Source organism: Rutidosis leptorrhynchoides, unplaced genomic scaffold, assembly GCF_046630445.1.
Source record: "Rutidosis leptorrhynchoides isolate AG116_Rl617_1_P2 unplaced genomic scaffold, CSIRO_AGI_Rlap_v1 contig93, whole genome shotgun sequence".
NCBI classification, from domain to species: Eukaryota; Viridiplantae; Streptophyta; class Magnoliopsida; order Asterales; family Asteraceae; genus Rutidosis; species Rutidosis leptorrhynchoides.
The window spans coordinates 59,036-79,119 of NW_027266886.1; the positions used below are offsets into that span (position 1 = coordinate 59,036).

At 33.5% G+C, this 20,084-nt stretch overlaps 5 protein-coding genes and 1 pseudogene across 5 annotated transcripts; 3 read left to right on the top strand and 3 right to left on the bottom strand.

The window, feature by feature from the left end:
- Positions 1-5,188: 5,188 nt before the first annotated feature.
- Positions 5,189-5,452, top strand: LOC139885284 (auxin-responsive protein SAUR21-like). Its single transcript, XM_071869206.1, has one exon. The coding sequence runs from the start codon at positions 5,189-5,191 to the stop codon at positions 5,450-5,452; it is 264 nt and encodes an 87-aa protein (XP_071725307.1).
- A 3,014-nt stretch (positions 5,453-8,466) lies between these two features.
- On the bottom strand, positions 8,467-8,757 carry LOC139885290 (auxin-induced protein 15A-like). Its single transcript, XM_071869212.1, has one exon. It carries the CDS (start codon positions 8,755-8,757, stop codon positions 8,467-8,469), a length of 291 nt encoding a protein of 96 aa, XP_071725313.1.
- An 893-nt stretch (positions 8,758-9,650) lies between these two features.
- LOC139885291 (auxin-induced protein 15A-like) lies at positions 9,651-9,920 on the top strand. The gene has a single exon (XM_071869213.1). The coding sequence runs from the start codon at positions 9,651-9,653 to the stop codon at positions 9,918-9,920; it is 270 nt and encodes an 89-aa protein (XP_071725314.1).
- Positions 9,921-10,840: 920 nt separating this feature from the next.
- Positions 10,841-11,131, bottom strand: LOC139885282 (auxin-induced protein 15A-like). Its single transcript, XM_071869205.1, has one exon. It carries the CDS (start codon positions 11,129-11,131, stop codon positions 10,841-10,843), a length of 291 nt encoding a protein of 96 aa, XP_071725306.1.
- A 661-nt stretch (positions 11,132-11,792) lies between these two features.
- On the top strand, positions 11,793-12,095 carry LOC139885292 (auxin-responsive protein SAUR21-like). The gene has a single exon (XM_071869214.1). The coding sequence runs from the start codon at positions 11,793-11,795 to the stop codon at positions 12,093-12,095; it is 303 nt and encodes a 100-aa protein (XP_071725315.1).
- Positions 12,096-12,359: 264 nt separating this feature from the next.
- LOC139885294 (ABC transporter G family member 10-like) lies at positions 12,360-14,116 on the bottom strand (annotated as a pseudogene).
- Between the last annotated feature and the right edge of the window lie 5,968 nt (positions 14,117-20,084).

Consider the following 20,084-nt stretch of genomic DNA (forward strand, 5'->3'; position numbering starts at 1 on the left):
TCATACCATCTTTGTCAAGAAACCTACAGCTGTATTTTTAAACCTACAACTCAGTCCTATTAACTCACTCAGCATTTCAACATGTTGTATGTTTCTTTCACAGAGCCATTCTATAATAGAATCAAGCAAACACACAGAGAACCAATCAAACCAAACAACTCTCTATAATCCAAAACATTTCCAAAACAACCTGCAAGCATTTCCAACTAATGCAGACAGTTTAATCAATTCTTTTCAAGCCATTGCATTCGATCAAAACACATATCACAGCCAATTTTTTCAGAAAATCCCAAAACAGAATCGATCAGAAAATAAAAGTTTTCAGAATTCAAAAAACCTACCTTAGTTGTATTCTTCATGTCGGTGATCACCAATATGGACGCCGTTGACCCAGCAGCCAACCGGAGAGGACTGAGTCACGACCGAGTTAACACTGAGTCGTGACTGAGTCAGCCAATTCGAGCCTCAATTGGGCGTTCCTAACCTGTCTCAAAACCAACAACATCAGAATTAATCGATTTCAGCACGAACAGGTAAAAACTCGATTTCAATTCCGGCTAAATTAGAATGTTTTTAAAGCTGATTTTTGTATAGAAATGGTGTAGAGATGACGTAGATTAACATATATAACAATCAGGCGAAACCCCAATTTTTCAAAAATCAATTTCAGTTTAAATGAAATAGAATTAGAGTAAACAGACCTCAAAATCGTACTCCCCATGCTTTAAAATATCGAAATCTGTCGAAATATTTTAGAAACGGCGACGTTAGCGGTCATTCGGATTCTTGAAAATTCCGGCAGAACCGAGAGCGTTTCAGTGATGTCTTGGCGAGGAAGAAGAAGAAATGAAATGAACCGATCGGTTCATTTATTTTTATACTCGTTCAAGTGTTTAAATGGCTATTTAGTCCTTTCGTTTCTAAAATAATTTCAGAGCTACCAGCGCGTCAGAATTTTAGTCAAGGGTTATTTTAGTCTTTTACAGGTTTGGATTCCGAGCATAAATTGAAACCCTAAAAATAATATTTTTATATTTCGAACCTAATAAAATCATTTTTACTCAACCCGAACCTACCAAATTTTTACCATAGCTTAATTGGGCTTTATAAAAAACTTCTACAGAAAAAAAATTCACTAATTTAATGAAGTGTATTAATGATGATCATAATAATAGTTGTATTAGTTTTGAGAGAGTAATGATTGTTATATATCGTCTAATAGGTAACGAAATTACGGGTGACATTGGAGAAGTAGCTAATATCGATTAGCAAATATCGGTCTTCATTACTGTGAGTAGACTTTTAATTATGTACTTCATGCATATTGTTTGTATATATAATATATATAATAACTACCTAGGATTGGTTGTGTATACAAATATATATATATATACGAATTGAAAAATAAATTGAAATTGATATTTATATTTATATATATATATATATATTTTGGGAAAAATATCCGGAAATAATTCTAAATAAATTAAGCGGATAAATGTTCATAAAGATTTATAATAAATTACTATTACATGTAACCACATGTGGAAACTTTGGATAAATACATAAATCGATTCCTGAGTTCGACGGAACTCACGATAGGAATCCACGTTGGTTCTACAGAATGTCTAGAAGGGTAGTCATGACACGGTGCTGGGCTATGGAGTGTCTACGGGCTGTAGTTCATAAGCTTGACTAGAGCCTGGTTGAGGAGTAGTAAAGTTAGCTATTCTAGCTAAGGACACTAGACTTTATCGGTAACCGATAGAGGTTCGAAAAGTGCGATTAAGTGGTTACCATATAATAGAAATAAATAACTTATTTATGAATTGTTTGAATTGATTGAAAGTTATTTTTTTATTTCAAACGCGTAAAAATTATTTGAGAATAAAATCATCGACTCGTCTAGTCGACCAGGAAAGATATTGGTGATGCATTACATGATGATATTTTCAAATATTACTGTGGGTAGAATCTAGAATATATATAAGGGAGGAAAAAACTCTCTACGGGATTTTATATCTCATAAACGTTGAATTAAATTTTTATATGTAACGAATAGTTGGAAAGTTCAGCTCGCACTTGTAGAATAAGATCTCTTACGGAGACCGAGGTAGATTACTCCACATCCTCGAGCAGAGCATAATATTTATCCTCATTAAATAACTCTTTTGGGCGGCACTTGTGCCGAAGTGTGTCTTAGACTTAACCTGGTTGTTATTATTATTATAAACTTATATGTATTTAATTATGTTTTAATATATTATGGAGAAGATAAAACTCGAATAAATATTTATTTGCAAAATTGATAAGTATTAAAAAAAAAAATCCCTGACGCCTCTCGAGTGATCTTCCGTCCTTAGAGGGAAATCACGAGGGGGTGTCACACCAGGCCTTCAAACACATTCAAGTGTTCGGCAACCGATTGTCCCTCCTCCAGTCTCATGTTCATGAGTCTACGCATCAAGAAAATTTTGACTTGTGCATTTTTTCGTCTCATACATGGACTCTAACTTATTCCAAAGAACTCGGGGTTCAATTTCTTTGGCAACATGGTTATAGATGCTGATATCCACCCACTGACAGATAGATCCCACCGTCTTCTTTTTCAGCTTGCCCCACTGTCCGTCTATTAGTTCATTTAGCCTACCTTAATCTCCTTCAACTGGATCCCATAGATCCTTCGAGTTGAGGTGATCCTCCATCATTGTCTTCCACAATGAATAATTTATTGCCGTCAATTTGACCATCGTTCCAGAATAATTTTTCGCCATGATCTCCTCCACGATCTTTACTTCACAAGCTAGTCTCTGATATCGAATAAATGCCTTCCCCGAACTTAGTTACGATAAGCAAGTTTCTGATATTGAAGATCCACCTAAGTGGCGATTATAGAGCATACACAACTTAACCAATCGATCACTAAGTTACATTGAGTCTTGCAGTGGAATTATAGCAAAGATTGGAGCGAACAGACAAAAAAATGTAAGCCCGAATAATGCAAGTAATAATAAAAATAAAGAAGACACAATATTTAACGTGGTTCACTCTCAAACTAGGACTACGTCCACGGACAGGGCCAGGCTAGAAAAATCACTAGTAAAAAAAGTGTACAATCTTATTTTCTACTATCTACTCTTTCATTGGAGTATCGTAATTAGCTATCTAATTACGGAACATATTTTATGCCTCACTCACTCTTTTTCTCTCAGTATTACAAAGAAACCACTCTCTAGCTTCTTTCTCTTTGTCCTCAATTGTGTTGTGTGTGTTTCAAGACTGAAACTCCATGCCTATTTATAGCATGTCTCTCGTGTGTAAAACTAGCTCCTTGAATCCATGGCTAATAAATTAGCCAACCACCATGTCAAATCATGAAGAAAAATTACACCATGCATTCTTCCATTTCAAGTGTTGCGGCTGCATAGTCTTTCACCAAGGTAATTTTTCTTTTCCCATCTTCATCGTCTCTACACCGTCCTAAACTAATAGCCTCAAATTATCATTTTTATTTGACTTTTCTTTGCTATTAGGGACTGCACACTCATCATTTTTTTCTGTAACTTGAGGGGGTTACGCTTTTAATGCAAACGGGCGTTTTAATGCAAAGGGTTTTGATTCATGTACTTGTCTTAGATTTATATCTCGTTATTATTTGTAGTCTTTTTCACTAACTTGAGGGGGTAACATGTTTTAATGTAAAGGGTTTTGATTCATATGCTTGTCTTAGATTTAGACCTAATTTATTTCGGTTTTTATGTATATATATAAGAAGTAGGAATATTGGAATGCAAATTGTTTTATCAGTGAAATGAGGATCAACAAGTGATATATATCCAATTCGTATTGCTATATAATTTTATTAACTCGATTGGATGTTCGCTCTTTCTCTACAACAAAAATTGTTTACCTTTCTTTTACAATCTCTAAAAAAATCTAAAAATCCTTCTATATCTACATGAGTAACAGTTTTTGTCTAATATCAACTTGAACATGATGATACATTTAAGCGAGACACTAGATCAGTGAAAATATCTTCTCTACAGGGAATAGTAAGACCTCCCATTGAATGCTCGAATCCAAATTCTTCCTCAGAGTGGCTTAACAGGTTCTGGAACTCAGGATGGTTCAAGTACGATATTGGGATCACAACTCTCTTCATTTCGCTTTCTCCGACATAAATGGCTAGATATCCCTTTGGAACATCTGCAGATCTTCCCTTTGATGAAGAACGTCTCAGCTTTTGTGTTGCGTTAATGAGTCCAGGCAAACGAAAACCCATAGCACAAAATAAAGTTTTTAATTTAATTTCAAGAAGCAAATCCAAAGAAGTTCTTTCCTTTTTCTTTTTTTCGTTCTGAAGTTGAGGCTTGTGAGAAGAATTGAGTGGTTCTATTTGTGAAGTTAAATGAATGTATATATATAGATGCAATGAATGGAGTATATGCAAAAATTGTAATCTGATTAGTAGAGTGAATGGTGGAGATGCCTTTGCTATTCATTCACTAGGACCTCGCATGTGTGTTTGTCTTCCAACTAACTGTCAAAACTTTGTAAGTGGTTTTGAATAGGCATTTCCTTCTGGTCACTGAATAATTTACTGCAGACAAAACGATCATAAATGTTGTCCTCCATTTAGTACCATTAAAATTCTGTACAAAATTGGACATGTTGCAAGATAGCTGCTAACCACTTGATGAAGTTAGGCAAAAGAAAGACATGCATGGGACATCAAATGTGAGAAATCTGAGTTATGAGTATATACTAATTAATAACGGTTGTAGATAAACTGGTAGATTAATGGTACATTGAATGGCCCTCAAGTCTGGAACATGTTTAAGACAAATATTAACTGGTTAAAGCTTACAAAGTACTATTCTTTTCAATTATCAGCAGACATTAAGATTGAATTAGTTATCAATAATCTTGTCCAAATCCCCTAGTATTTCTCTTATCCACAATTATTTTCCTAAAGAAGGTCGCCACACATTCAATTTTTATCTTTATCCTAAAACTAAACCATACTCATAGTTGCATATGTCCTACATTTTAATATATATATATATATATATATATCACACACACTTATAGAAGAGAACCACAACAGCCTCACATATCATCTCTCTATTCGAATTCTAGTTTTTTTACTTTCTTCATCAACTTCTAAGTTACTAATAAACGAACAGCAAGGATGGCTATCCGTTTACCTGGTGTTAAAAACATTCTCCGAAAATCATGTTTCCATGTTCCTAAAGGCTATCTAGCTGTATATGTTGGCGAAAGTGAAAAGAAAAGATTTATTGTTCCGGTCTCAATTTTAAACCAACCTTCTTTTCAAGATCTACTATGCAAAGCCGAAGAAGAATATGGATTTCAACATCCCATGGGTGGCCTCACAATTCCTTGCAAAGAAGACATATTCATAGACATGGCATCTCAGTTGACCATATCTTAATGCGAGAGAATAGAGTAGAGTAGAGCAGAGTAGACTTTCTTCAACTCATAGTAGAGTGAGCTGACGAAACATTTTTGTTTATTTTGTACAAAAAGTTTCCCCCTCTTCGAATATGGGCTTAAACTTCTAATGCAGATTTTGTAATGCAATTTAATCAATATTATTTCACACCATACTCCTAGTCAAATTTCATGATCATCAATATTTTAAGCTAAGGTTCAGAACCTCCGGCATTCATTTCCAGTATTATGGACTATATCATACATAGACACGGAAATGTCTGACATGACATATTTGATAGACTGTGATGAACTGATCTCTACAGCAAGAGAGATAGCACAAGCACAATTCAAGATCAATTAAACTAGCTCTAAAGATTTGTAGCTAAAGAAATCTAATTTGCAGAAAAGAAAATCGATGATTACTGCCTCCATGTTGTTGGTTTGATGAGATTATACTTAAACTTGGTTAGACTCATAAGGTTTGGGGGTCTCCTAAATAAAACTAAGGCTAGATCGATTTAAGTGTTCCTAAATACCAATTATAGGAAAGCTTTTAAAATTGATACAAAATGGTGAAGAACTTGAATGCTTTTCTCTGAAATTTCATTCACAGCTCATAAGAGTAAAGTTTACAATTTAAGGACTTTATATATCAGTCCAAAAATAAATCTAGACATCATTAAACTGGAATTACAATTTTTGAAAAAAGGAAATACTATTGCTAACTTGTAAAAACAGGAGAAAAAGCAAAAGCAGAAATTTACTTTTGGGACCACAAGCTGATAAAATGCAACATAGCTCGATCCAATTTATATTTCTTGAGCACCACTTCTCTTCTTTGTTTTAAACTTTGTGGTAAAGTAAAAATGGTAACTTGCAACTATAAAAATCTTCTTCTTTAAATTGTAGATCAAGCTTCAAAATATCTTAAAAGTTGACTTTGGAGTTGACTTTTGTTCTAGACGTGATCAATGATGACAACCACTGTAGAAAGCTTCTAAATGCTCTAACCTAACTTCACTTCTTCATAAACTTAACTGGAAAATAAAATGGCTATAGGATTTGTTTGAATATCAACTGAAATGTCTAAGTACAATGGCCAATCTCATCTTCTCAAGCTAAAAACTTACAAAAACCTCCATAACAATTTTCAAATGCATAATGTAGCTTTACTGAATCGAAAGAAACAAGAAATCTAGCTAGCATACAAAATCTCCAATTTCTAGCAGTAAACTCAAGAACATAACTGATCTAACTTGCAGATTATTCATTACTAAGTAATTGGTAAAATTGATTTAACCATTCCATTTGCAGCATCCAATATAATGAATCTGGAACTTTGAATCGATTGTTTTCATCAACTACAACGAAAGAACGACTAAACCCTAGTTTATTCTTGACGGAAGCTAAAAACGGAAACTCTAAAACACTGTAGCAAGCTTTAAAAGGAAACCCTAGACTTCGAATTGGGCATTTTCATTTTAGAGAATTGTAGGTGAATTATCGGTAATATCGTTGATCGGTACGCTTCCCTGAGTCGATTTCATATTGTCCGGAGCTCCGATTATTCGTCGTCCGGCCACAGTGAAGTCAATTACATTCTCAGTCGACTGAACTTTAGAGTGTGTAGCGACGTCTTCCAGGTTTCTTTCAGCAGCAACAAGGTCCCTGACTTCTCCTCGATGTGCAGTTTGGTCCATTCCTGCAACAGTAATCTTCCTTTTCTCTGCATTCTTGAATCGATTTTGGGTCCATCATCGGCTGCCAGTTTCAGTCCAGAGTTGTTGTACTTCTTTTTGAACACCTCGAAAAAGACTTTTGCTGCTATCTTTCCCAATGTATTGCCTTGAAGCTCTGATTTCTTCTTTGCAAGCTTAGCTCTAGCTAAAATCTTCTTCTTCTTAGTTGATTCAGTTCTTAATTCAGTCTTTACATTGATCAAATTCTCCAACACTTCCTAATATGCTGGCCTCACGAAACAAGCAATCTCAACAATATCTAGAAGTTTCCCTCAAAGTGGAGTATGCAAAGGTGTTAAAAAAACCTAGTAAAAATAAAACTCTGTCATTTTTTTCGCGCCCTCTCATATCCGAGACTAGTTCTGTTTTTGCCTATTCGGCTGTTTAACATTTTTAAAGGTGTTTAATTGCTAGGTTCTCAGATTTGACTTGTTTAACTGCAGTAGATTTTGTTCAAAATTCTAATGCAAATGCTCTAATGTCCTAAATTCTAAAACAATATGGCATATGCATTAGACTTTTTTTAAAAAAAAATAAAAACTCTTAATTAAGGCTGATGAAAAAAACAGATTCAATTACTGTTCATCCGAGCTTAACCTTTTTCTCTCCGTTGAGGGCCTATGAGTGTATGATCACTAGCCGACTTTGTTCTAGGTAATCGTTACTTGGGATAATCAAAATGATCCTCCCTCAACTAACACATTTCCAACATCTGGCTCCTCCAACTTATATCGGAAGTTACTCCAAACCAACAGCAGGGAAAAAGCAATGTAAATGCACGAAGTGGAACTGTTTTGGATAGTTAGACAAGTGGAAGCCAAGAAAAATAGAAGATCGATTCTTTCATTGGAGTTAGGAGCAAAGCTGGGATGAACAATAATTCATTCAATTTAGTTTACATCAATTTTGTAATAATATTCAATATAAATTATTATGTTCAATCATTTTATAATACTTAAACACAAGTATAAATTTTATAGCTCAATTGCAAATGGACGTTCAAAGTAGTTGGTAAAAAAGGTTTTCAATAGCCTAATGACATTAAAAGGTTTTCAATATACAGGTAACGAGTATGAATAGTATGCGAATTGTTCATTCAGTGAAATCAGGATCAACAAGTAACATTGAATCTGCATTTTTGTTCAATTCACTAACTCCAATGGATCGATGCTCTTTTGTACAAAAAAATATGTTTACTATCTTCAACAATCTACAAATTTTCTAAAAGCCTTCTACCATCTACATGAGTAGATTTTTCCGTTTTCTATGGACTTTAACTTGATCCATTTAAGCGAGAAACTAGATCAGTGAAAACATCTTCTCTGCAAAGAATAGTAAGACCTCCCATTGGATGATCGAATCCAAATTCTTCCTCAGAGTGGCTTAAAAAGTTCTGGAACTCAACATGATTCAAGTATGATACTGGGATCATAACTCTCTTCATTTGGCTTTCTCCCACATAAACAGCTAGATATCCTTTTGGGACATCAGTGGATCTTCCCTTTGATGAAGAACGTCTCAGCTTTTGAGTTGCGTTGATGAGTCCTGGCAAACGAAAACCCATTGTATAGAATGAAGTTTGTTAAGGATTTTGAAAGAAGTTTTTTTTTTCTTTTGGCGTTTTGGAATTTGAGGATTGAGAAGAAATTGAGTTGCTTGATTTGTGATGCTACAAGAATGTATATATAGATGCACAGGAAAAAGAAAATGAAATAAAAAATCATAATATGATTGGTAGAGTGAGTGGTGAAGTTGCATTTGCACAATTCATTCACGAGGACCTCCCATGTGTGTTTGTCTTCCAACTAACTGCCAAAACTTTCTAAGTGATTTTGATTAGGAATTTGCTGCAAACCACTTGGTAGTTAAGTTAGGATTGCAAACAATTTCATGTGCATAAATCCAGGTTCTCTGTCCTATAAGTAGAGATTGTATAAATCTGATAGACGAATAAAAAATTTGAAGGCCTTAAAGTCTGGAACATGCTTGAGACAAATATTATCTTGTCTTCGTCGCTCTCTTAGCCACCGTGGTAACTGGTAAAAGCTGGCAAAATATTTTCTCAATTATCAGCAGACAAAAGTTGTCAATCTTATCTAATATCTCCTATTATTTCTCTTATCCACATTTCTTTGCGTAAAGAGGGTCTCCACATACTATTCAAATTCTATCTTCCTCTTATTATTCAATCGTACAACATTTTAACTTCTAGTCGGAAAAACCTGATGCGTTAGGAAACCGAACCATGTGACACTTAATTGCTTATGTCCTACATTTCAATTAGAACAGTTTGAATACACACTTCACCTCATCAAATATATATATCACACACACTTAGAAAAGAAAACCATCAACGCCTTACATAACATTACAAGAAAAGAAAATTCATTTCTCTATTCGACTCGTAGTCTAGACTTTCTTCATCGAATTCTAAATTTCTAGTAAAAAAACAGCACAATGGCTATCCGTTTACCTGGTGTTAAAAGTATCCTCCGAAAATCACCATTCCATGTTCCTAAAGGCTATCTAGCTGTATACGTTGGCGAAAATGGAAGTAAAAAGAAGAGATTTGTTGTTCCAATCTCAGTTTTAAACGAACCATCGTTTCAAGATCTACTATGGAAAGCCGAAGATGAATACGGATTTCAACATCCAAAGGGTGGCCTCACAATTCCCTGCAAAGAAGACATATTCATCACCATGACATCTCAGTTGAACATATTTTAATGAGGGAAGTGGAACAGAGTAGAAGAAACAATTTTATTTTTTTTTAAGAAATTTTTTGACCTTTTTCGGAATGAGATGTGCTTATAAACTATACAGTAATAGAGACATTGAACATATAATACAATTTGTTTTTATTTACTCTCGCTCGATTAGTTCTGTTTCAGCCTATTCTGCTGTTTTTCAAATTTTCAGGATGTTGACTTGCTAGGCTCACAGATTGTTTCACTACAAATTGCAATAGTTCTTTGATCCAAATTCTTACACACATGCTCTAATGTTTTAAATTCTAATAGGAGTACTTGATTCTGCCATTTTATGTATTAGACTTTTTTTAAGTTTCTTCTGGTTCATACAAAATACCGATTTATTTACTGCTAATTAAAAATTAAACTCATTTTCTCCTTTCAAACCTATGACCACTAGCTATCTCTGTTCCACCTAATAGTTACTTCTATCACAAGTTACTCCAACCAAAATCACTGAGTGGAATTGTTTTAAGAGACCTCCAATGGAAATAGGTGTAGTGGTCGGATCCTATTTAACAAAGTGAAGATAAGTTGAATATAGTCTGATGTAATCAATGTCAAAGGTATACGATCCGCTAATATGAGATATAGATGATATTTTTGGCAGAACAAAATTATTTCAACTTTATTTTGTTTTTCTTTTCTTTGTAAATCATGATATTCCTGATCTTGATCAAAAAATTAATTTTAGATATCAACTATAGAGAATAATGCGAAATGTTTATGCTGTGTAAATTGATATCAACAACTGATGTTGAATTATTGATTCTGTATTGCTAATATATTCAAAAATGAGGGTATACTCCTTTATACAACAAAATAATTTCCCTATCCTAACAAAACTTTTTGAAGGTCTTCTACAATTCCTACAAGCTATAAGACCACATGTCAACGTCAACTTGAACCATTTATGCGAGAAATCAAATCCCTGAAAATATCTTCTCTGCAAGGGATTGTAAGACCACCCATAGGATGATCAAATCCAAATTCTTGTTCAGATTCGCTTAGTAAAATCTGGAATTCAGGATGATTCAAGTAGGATATGGGGATTACAACCCTCTTCATCTGGTTTTCTCCGACATAAACAGCTAGATAACCTTTAGGAACATCTGCAGAACTTCCTCTGGATGAAGAACATTGAAGCTTTTGCTTTCCATTAATGATTCCAGGCAAACGAAAACCCATTCTCAAGAAATTAAGTTTTTAAATACCAAAGGAAACAAAAGTGAAGGTTTAGTTATTTTGAGTAATAGAAGGCTCTTGGAGAGTTTGAGTTGCTTGCTTTTGTCAAGTTAAATGAATGTATATATAGATGCAACGCAAATATATGATTGAAAATAAAAATCCATTAAGTAGAATATATGGTAAAGACACATTTGTATGATTTATCCATGTGGGTCTAGTTGTAATGAAGGATCAAATGTGATCTCTTCTAACTAGCCATCATTATTTGGTAAGTGCCATGTTGCTAGCAGGTTACACTTGCTTGAATTAGGATGACATGAGGCACTCCCGAGACAACAACATGTGCAACATCTACGTATCTGAGTAACAGGGATTGTATGATGTTGGGAACTACTAGTAAAATTTCTAGGAAAATGCCACCTTACCAATATTTTTTACCTTGCACTATTTCACATTTGGCGTTTTTATCTCAATAATCACCAGACACAGGAGACAGACCCGTGTGAATCTCAATTTCTTATGTCCTACCCTTTAATCAGAACAATACTTCATCTATATATATCACATACTCTCACAGAAGCAAACCACCAAAGCCTCATTCAACATTCAAAATTAAAAAAATCCTTTCTTTCTCTACACTCTTTAGTACAAAAACTGAAAAATGGCAATCCGTTTTCCTCGTGTTATGCAAGCTAAAACCATCCTCCGAAAGTCAAATTTGTTCTCAAATATAGCTGGCTCGGAATCTTCAAATGTTCCTAAAGGCTACCTAGCTGTATATGCTGGAGAAATTGAAAGGACGAGATTTGTTGTTCCGATCTCATTTTTGAATGAGCCTTCTTTTCAAGAATTATTATGCAAGTCCGAAGAAGAATTTGGATTTCAACATCCCATGGGAGGTCTCACAATCCCCTGCAGCCAAGATATTTTCATCAACATGACTTCTCACTTGAATGTATTTTGAAGTTTAGTGCAGAGCAGAGTTTAGAGTAGAATAGAATAGATAGAAGAAACTTTTTTGTCTGATTATGTACATGATTTTTACCCTCGGAGAATGAGATGGGCTTGAATATACATAATGGAACTTTTAGTATATTTTTGTTACACATTTCTCTCAAGATCAATGATTTGATTTATTCAAACTTACACTTCACTTTAAACAACTTGCGGCGGAAGGCAAAAGATTAATTTGATAATTTACAACAAAGCAGGGCTAGCTGAAAATTCTTCAATTTCTAGTTTTGTATGATCTGCACCTTAAAATCACAAAACAAAGAAATCTGTAACCAAGAACGAAACTAATCATGATTCCTATGTTACTCCATTTGTGAGACTCTTTCAGTCCTCTCTGATTCAAAAACTCATCACCATACAAAAAACATTCTCCTCCCACGAATTCCACGCAACTCCTCGTTCCTGCATACTGGTTTATCATCAAGCACTCTAGAGGATACTTAAACAAGCTCAAGTAGTGCAAGAAAATCCAGAAGCAAGGTATGTCTTCCTTTCGAATAAAATATCCAGAAAATAGAAAATAAGTCCCTAGAAACCCAGAAATTATAGTCGTTCCCATGATGAAATCCGGAACTAGTGCACTGAAACATGGGACGAAAGAATTCGACATTAGAACCACCATGTATAACACCAATGAGAAATAGAGAAACGCGTCAATCTCCTTTCTCAACCCAACTAGCCAGTAAACAGGAATTGTATATGTTAGAGTCACTGCTAGTAGAAAAGGAAGGTAAACTAGAGTGTTTGATATTATATACGAAGATACTCTGTATGCTCCTCTAGATGTTTCTCTCATTAGGATTTTCCGCTCTTGAAGGAATATTGGCAGGCCTTCTGCTGTGGACGATACTAGGAATGTGATGCTGAAAGCAAAAAACCCGATTTGTGTCTGTAGCTTAGATTTTGAATTCATGAAAAGCGTCCCGAGCGCTATTCCTGCAACGATGGATTGTATAATTCTACCGAAAAATAGTTGCTTGGTTCGGAAAATATTGTTGAAGAATCTCTGACTCAATGTTAGTATCTCACCGAATCGAGAATTTGGGTAAGCGATTTTGTTTTTTTCTTCAAGAGTGGAAACTTCTTTGATTATGCCATCGTCGTCTGTTTCGCTGTCGAAATCTATTATAATCTGTTTTTCCATAGATTCAATGGCGAATTCGTGAACATTCACGCGATGAGGAATGGAATGGCCTAGGAATCTGATCAGGTTTTGCTCAAGAAGAAGCAGTGATCCATGGTGAAGAACTGTTCCATTAGACAGGACTAGGATTTGATCAAAAAGCTCTAGGATTCGGAAACCAGGCTGATGTACTGTTAAGACGATCGTCTTCCCTTTCTCGCGAACCATAGATTTTAGCAACAAAGCAACACCAAGTGCTGAAGCTGAATCCAATCCTGAAGTTGGTTCATCAAGAAAAAGCACAGATGGTTCATGGACTAGATCAACTCCAATAGAAACTCTACGCTTCTCACCACCAGAAATCCCACGTCCATCTCCTCCACCAATCTCTGATCTGCCACGTGTACTAATCCTAGCTCCTTCATCAACTCTTTAACTCTTTCAGAAGCTTTTACTCGGGATCCATGCAATCTGAGATAAGCGCTGTAAAGCAGCGTTTCTTGGACTGTTAAAAGTGGGAAAAGAATGTCGTCCTGCGTGACATAACCAGATAACCTCCTAAACTGAGAAGCTTCCATTTTTTTCTCGTTTATAAGGATATCGCCGGAAATTCTAGTCCAAGGGATTACTCCGGCGAGTACTTCCAACAACGTGGTCTTTCCGGCACCGCTGGGACCGGCAATCGCTAGGATTTCCCCTGCTCTAGCTTCACAATTCACATTCCTTAGAATGTACTTGTTTGAATTCACCACTGATCTCCAGAAGAAGAAGACAGCTTGATCTGGAAGCTTGTAGGAAAGGTTTTTGGTTTTTACGCCATAACCATGCGATTCATTTGTCAGTTCCATTGGAAACCCCACAAAAGAAAGTTTAGTTTAATCTAGAAATTAAGAAGATATATGTGAGAAGATGAGCTAATTAACTCACCAAACAATCATGCTAGACTGAATCTCCTCTTATAAGACGAGCATGCAATGCAAGTACCATTAATTTCCATTGAAAAATGGAATGAATGCAAGCATATGAAAATCAATTTATTTCTGAAATTGGATGAATTTCATGCTTTGATGAACATTTACCTCGTGAGTAACCAATTCAACATATTTAATGCAAGAGAAGAGGCATTTCCATACAAGTGTTAGTTACTAGCTAGCTATCACATGGGAAGAAATCGTAGAGAAAGAAATTCAAATTGACAAACAAGTAAGAGATATAATAATTTCATGGAGGGGAGAGTTGACAGGTTCAAAAGAATATTCAGTTAAAGTGGACTTTTTTACTATTCACGAGCGGTTACGATACAGAGTTTAATTAATGTTTATGACTTGGTCAGTGTGAATATCATCATCCATGTGAAAATATATGTATGGTGGACTAGTAATTACAGTAGTAAATACTTTTTGTGAGGAGCAGTTCAGTTATACTCCGTATTACTTTCGATCATTTCAAGGAGCTTTCTGGTAATACGTTATAATTCCTAAATGCAACCTGGGGTTTAAGAGTTTGTATTGTGATCTTCAAGCATGAAAAAGCATTTCTTTGTTAGACCGTAATCTTTTTGAATCAAAAGTTATTTGTCGTTACTTGAATAGTGGCCGTTCTTTTGATTCATGGAGGAAAAAAGCAAAGCGATTTTTGTAGGTGTATGTATAAAGTATCGAAACAACGAAATATTCTTGTGTAGAAACTTCCTCCATTAAAACGTGCGAATCATCTTTTATGATGTGTATGGCTAAAATCCCCACTTTTAACCGAAACAACATCATTTTTTTCTTTTTTCATGTCAAGTTTTTGTTATGGATGGATGGAAGCTTTGTTACTTTGTCATATTGATCATACCATATAGCTAGCTAACTTAACTGGTTAGTTAACAAGTATGTGAACGGCCCAATGTTCTCGTGGGCTTTTCAAATTCTGATCACGGATGTATAATATTTTTTCACACATTAGAAAATAATTTTCTTAGAATGCTCTTGGGAAAAAGATTTTACATGTGATTCATTTCATGGGGATTTTACTTGTCTTTTTTTATAAAATGATATTTTTTTCATATCAAATTAATGCAAATATAAATATATTTTTTTTCTCAAAATATATGTAAATTTGATTAGTTTAAGGTAAAAATAATATGTTATTTCCATTTTATCCACTATCTTTCTACTATCTCAAGTTATAAATATTTTACACTCTATGTATACATTAAACAACTTATTTCAACACAAAAATTTTAATTTATTTTATACTTTAATTCTACTAGTAATTATACTACATTCATCTACAACATAAATAGAGTATATATGATTAGTTTTTTGGACAAAACAACGAGTGAATCTCATATACAACTCGATCAAAATTAAGTTGACATAAATTTTTTTCAACATATTTTTATATCCTATATTTTAATAAAATTTAGACATTCCCTTACGTGAAATATTAATATATCCGAGGTCAGAAGAATTTAGACTTGCAAGTTACATCACACCTTACCTGGACGAGGCATCAATAACTTTTGATAATGAGTGGGATTCTAATTACTACTTTCGTCTCAAAATAAATACAAAATTTTACATGTAATTTACATTAAAAAATTTACATTTATTTTGAGACAGAGTATAACCAAAATAACATGGTACGTGGTATGATTTTTAACCTAGATGGGATTTGATAAATTGAGTGACAAAGAACATATCAGTCCCTCAACCATACAATTTATAATTAGGCATTTCCCTAGCTATACCCTTGAACTTGAGGACAAGTCGATTAATGTCTAACAAATCTCTTTCACCTTTCTTTTGACAATGGATTTTGGGCATGGTGACATTTGTATTGTTGCCAACTTCACTTTATGGTCCCCGGCGGCTTTCCTCATTGCATATTCTTATTATGATCAACAATTAAAATTCGATCTCTCTCTCTCTATATATATATATACATTCCGTAGACTACATTACTATACGATAAATATAGTGGTCCGACCGTGTGTACATGTGGAAGGTACTGTCCAAATCTCTGGAAGCCATTACATGCATCGATATCGTATATTCGAATTCTACTACCGACCGAATTATTATGTATTTACCTTTTAATAAAAATAAAGTATTCTAGATATTAATTACAGTATATAACAAATTTACTAAGGGTTGGGAATTCTAACATTTAATTAGATATATATAGACGAGAGAAGAAATGTGAAGTTTTAATTTATATATATAATGGATATATGTGAATTACATTTAGCATACTTGTAAATTCGTCCCGCAGTCTCACTTGTATAGAATGAACAAAATTTTATATCAATGGTTAAATAGTGATTCGCGGACAATTAGGGCATGACCCAATGATTAGACACTTTTTCTATTAGAAGTTTATAGATTCGATTTTTGAGAAAACTGGCTTTGAACGGATAATTTATAATAGAGTTTATAAAAAAAAATTATGGATTCGACTGTTGGGGACCGGATCTTAGGTTTGTAGTAGAATTTATAAAAAAAAAAAATAGTGATTCGCGTGGAAGGTTCTCACACCCAACGTTTAACCCATGTTTTTTTTCTAGGAGAAATGTGACACGCGTAAATTTAGTGGTGTATTATTTTCCTCTAAGTATGTATTAATCTGCATAAATTTATGTTTAAAGTACTCTAGAAGTTCAAAGAAATCAATTATTAATCTAAGGGCCTCTAAACTACTAATTAAATTATAAGTAAAACTAAAATTAATCATTCTGTAATGTGTTATCACTGAAGATAAATGTGAAAGTTGTACGAGGTACGATTTTGTTAATCCTTTGATTAATTTTGTGAGTTGTTATATTCTATCACTACAGAACGTGTTTTTTTCATAGATAATTAGTGTCTTCATTATACTGTTGGATTAATGTTAATTGACTTTTTAAGTATGCGCAAGGTCACTTTGGTTTTGTTGTTGTAGAGGTGGTAAATTCATAGTGTACGTAGTTTTTTCTTATTCGACGTCGAAAATTTCATGAAGAAGTATTGAGTGTACGCAACCGAAGATTATCCCAGATTAATTGTTATATACAGACCATATATTCGACTTCGCAACAAAATAAAATAAAAAGAATTAAAGCATTACTAACCAAGAAGACATGAATATCTAGGTATCTGAAATTGATTTAATGGTTATTCAAAAAAAAAAAAACGTTGATTTAATGTATTATATACATGTCTGGCTTAAATGCATGACCCCAGAATAGAGAAACAAACAAACACGGGGGCTGAAGAATAAAGATTAATAAAATGAATTTAATCCCCTCGATGAGTAGCATTTAGTGTGTAGCCTATTTCAATCATGAAATAATACTTCTTCCATTCAATTCAAAACTCACTTTTCAAATATTTTTAAAAAAAAATTATTCATTTTTTAATGTCAAACAATGGTTTATTATAATATCTTTTTATTTTATAATTTTAAATAAAATATTAAAATAATATTGAATTCTTAATGGCATTACAATTGTAAATGAAAACATAATTTAGTCTTTGATCATATATCCAATCATTTTTTTAATTTATATGAAATTGAGTTTTGACAATTAAAATATAGGATGGAAGAGTATACAAGTATCTCAAAGTTTTCAATTTCTTTAAATTTAAGTCACAAAAAATAATAATGTATTTTATTCTTTCTATATATCTTCTCTTGTACTTACGTGCGTAAGTTACAGCTACTACGAATGATTGCTAAAACTAGACAACAAAATATCAACGAATAATTTATAAATAGGTAGAAATATGTCACGCTCATATCATATCGTATATCAAAATAATTGATTAAAGCTTCTTAAACAAGACATAATTAGAAGAATTAATTGTTTAGATCAATTTAAATAATATTGATGTAGGACCAGTTAAGAGTCATTGGTTGTATGTAAATATCTATATGCATGTATATGTATGGTGGATTAGGTTTCTTAAGTACCTACTAAATAAGACATTGGTGACAAAATTATTTAGTAATTAGTTTTACATTGTCACAGTCGACGTCAGTACGTACTATCAATTTGAAATTAAAATCGATTTTTCGATTAGAATAATTGTTTTTAATTTTGAACCAACTCTGAAGTAGTTAACTCGATTAATCCTAACAACAACCCAATTCAGTTGATCCAGGCCAATTAGTTCCTCATAATTAAATCGGCCTATCAATGTCTGTTTAATAAGGGGAAGACTTACGTACGCTTCTTTACGTACGCTACGTACGTTTCTCTATTTTAAACAGTTGTATTGTCGGTCAAACGTACAACCGTTTAAAACAGAGAAGCGTACGTAGCGTACCTAAGAAAGCGTACCTAAATTTTTTCAGTTTAATAAAACATTCCTTTCCCGAATAAAAACGGATGCCTAGGCCTAGCTGTCTTTTTGTTGGTTTCCTGGCATGTTAGGGATTGTGCAGACTAGAATGCTTTCCTAGCAACAAAGCCAGAGAATAATAATTACGTACTTACCTGCAAAATTTCTAGGATTAGAAATCAATAATTAATATAGCTTGAATTACAGTCATTGGATAAAAATAAAATAATAGTGTTCCTACTTCCTGCAGTACAGTCACATGCAAGAGTATAAGTTGGCAACTGTAAGATTCTTCCTAGCTAATTGCAGGTGAGCAGTCCTTCTCCTTTCAATTAATTGAATGTCATATGTATAGTATCCATTTATAAGTAGGGAGGTCCAAGATGACTAATTAGTTTAAGACACCATGGCTAAAAAATAAACTTGTATTGGAGATGAATTATCATATATGCAATTATTAATTTATTAACTAAGCTGAATTAAATAACTTTCAATATAGAAAAAGAAAAAAAAAAAAAAAGTGTTATAGACAGCTCAAGAAAGAGTTAATTACGTAAATATGTATACATTCGAATAGATGGACAGACTATGTGGCGGATTGCGGAAGGTGGACAAAAATAAGAAAATCGAACACATCATGTTCGATTTTCCTGGCTAAAAAGAGATTAAGCTTAATTAAACCATAATCGAATTCAATGTAACCGAATTACATCATTAGCAAATCATTACCCAATTAATCCTACCCAAAATCGAACATGGTATGTTCGGTTTTGAATGTGATTGGCTGAAATCTGTTAAAGCAGCATAATCGAACATGGTGTTCGATTTTGATACACCATAATCGAACATGGTGTGTTCGGTTTTGAATGTGGTTGGCTGATCGAATCTCAGCATAATCGAACACCATGTCTACGAATTAGGAATTTCGTTGAATGTGAAATATTAATAATTTCTCAAATTCATCAGCTGCCTCAAATTAAGAGTGAAGTATAATTAGCTTTATCAAATCACAAAATTCATGGAGAAGATAATATTATCTGCTGCAACAAATAATATAAATCGAAAACAATTAGGAGATATACAACCGACAACAAAATATAAAAGTAGTATTTATTTAATATTTTTTATTTTGACATAAATAGTATTAATTTATCTTTCACTTATACCGTTTGCTTATAAAAAAAAGGAAAAAACTATGAAATTCTTAAACTAATCTAAAGAATAAAACTTATGCGGGAGATTGAAGGTTTGGTCTTATCTAAATCGATTTGTGTCACATATGGAAACAATTTGATTTGGTTAAGTAAGATAGAAGTAGTTAATTAAAATATATGGCTCAGTTTGACAAAGAAAGGAAGTCGCATACATAGTATTCGATCATGCAGAAAATTTAAAAAAAAATTGGATCATAATCGATTGCATAGTGTTCGATTTTGTGTTGTGCAAAATCGGAATCATAGTGTTCGATTTTGTGGGGGTCCTCTCTGCATAATCGAACACAACGTGT

Coding starts and splice junctions, on each gene's coding strand:
- LOC139885284 (XM_071869206.1), top strand. CDS start 5,189: ATGGCTATCCGTTTACCTGGTGTTAAAAACATTCTCCGAAAATCATGT.
- LOC139885290 (XM_071869212.1), bottom strand. CDS start 8,757: ATGGGTTTTCGTTTGCCAGGACTCATCAACGCAACTCAAAAGCTGAGA.
- LOC139885291 (XM_071869213.1), top strand. CDS start 9,651: ATGGCTATCCGTTTACCTGGTGTTAAAAGTATCCTCCGAAAATCACCA.
- LOC139885282 (XM_071869205.1), bottom strand. CDS start 11,131: ATGGGTTTTCGTTTGCCTGGAATCATTAATGGAAAGCAAAAGCTTCAA.
- LOC139885292 (XM_071869214.1), top strand. CDS start 11,793: ATGGCAATCCGTTTTCCTCGTGTTATGCAAGCTAAAACCATCCTCCGA.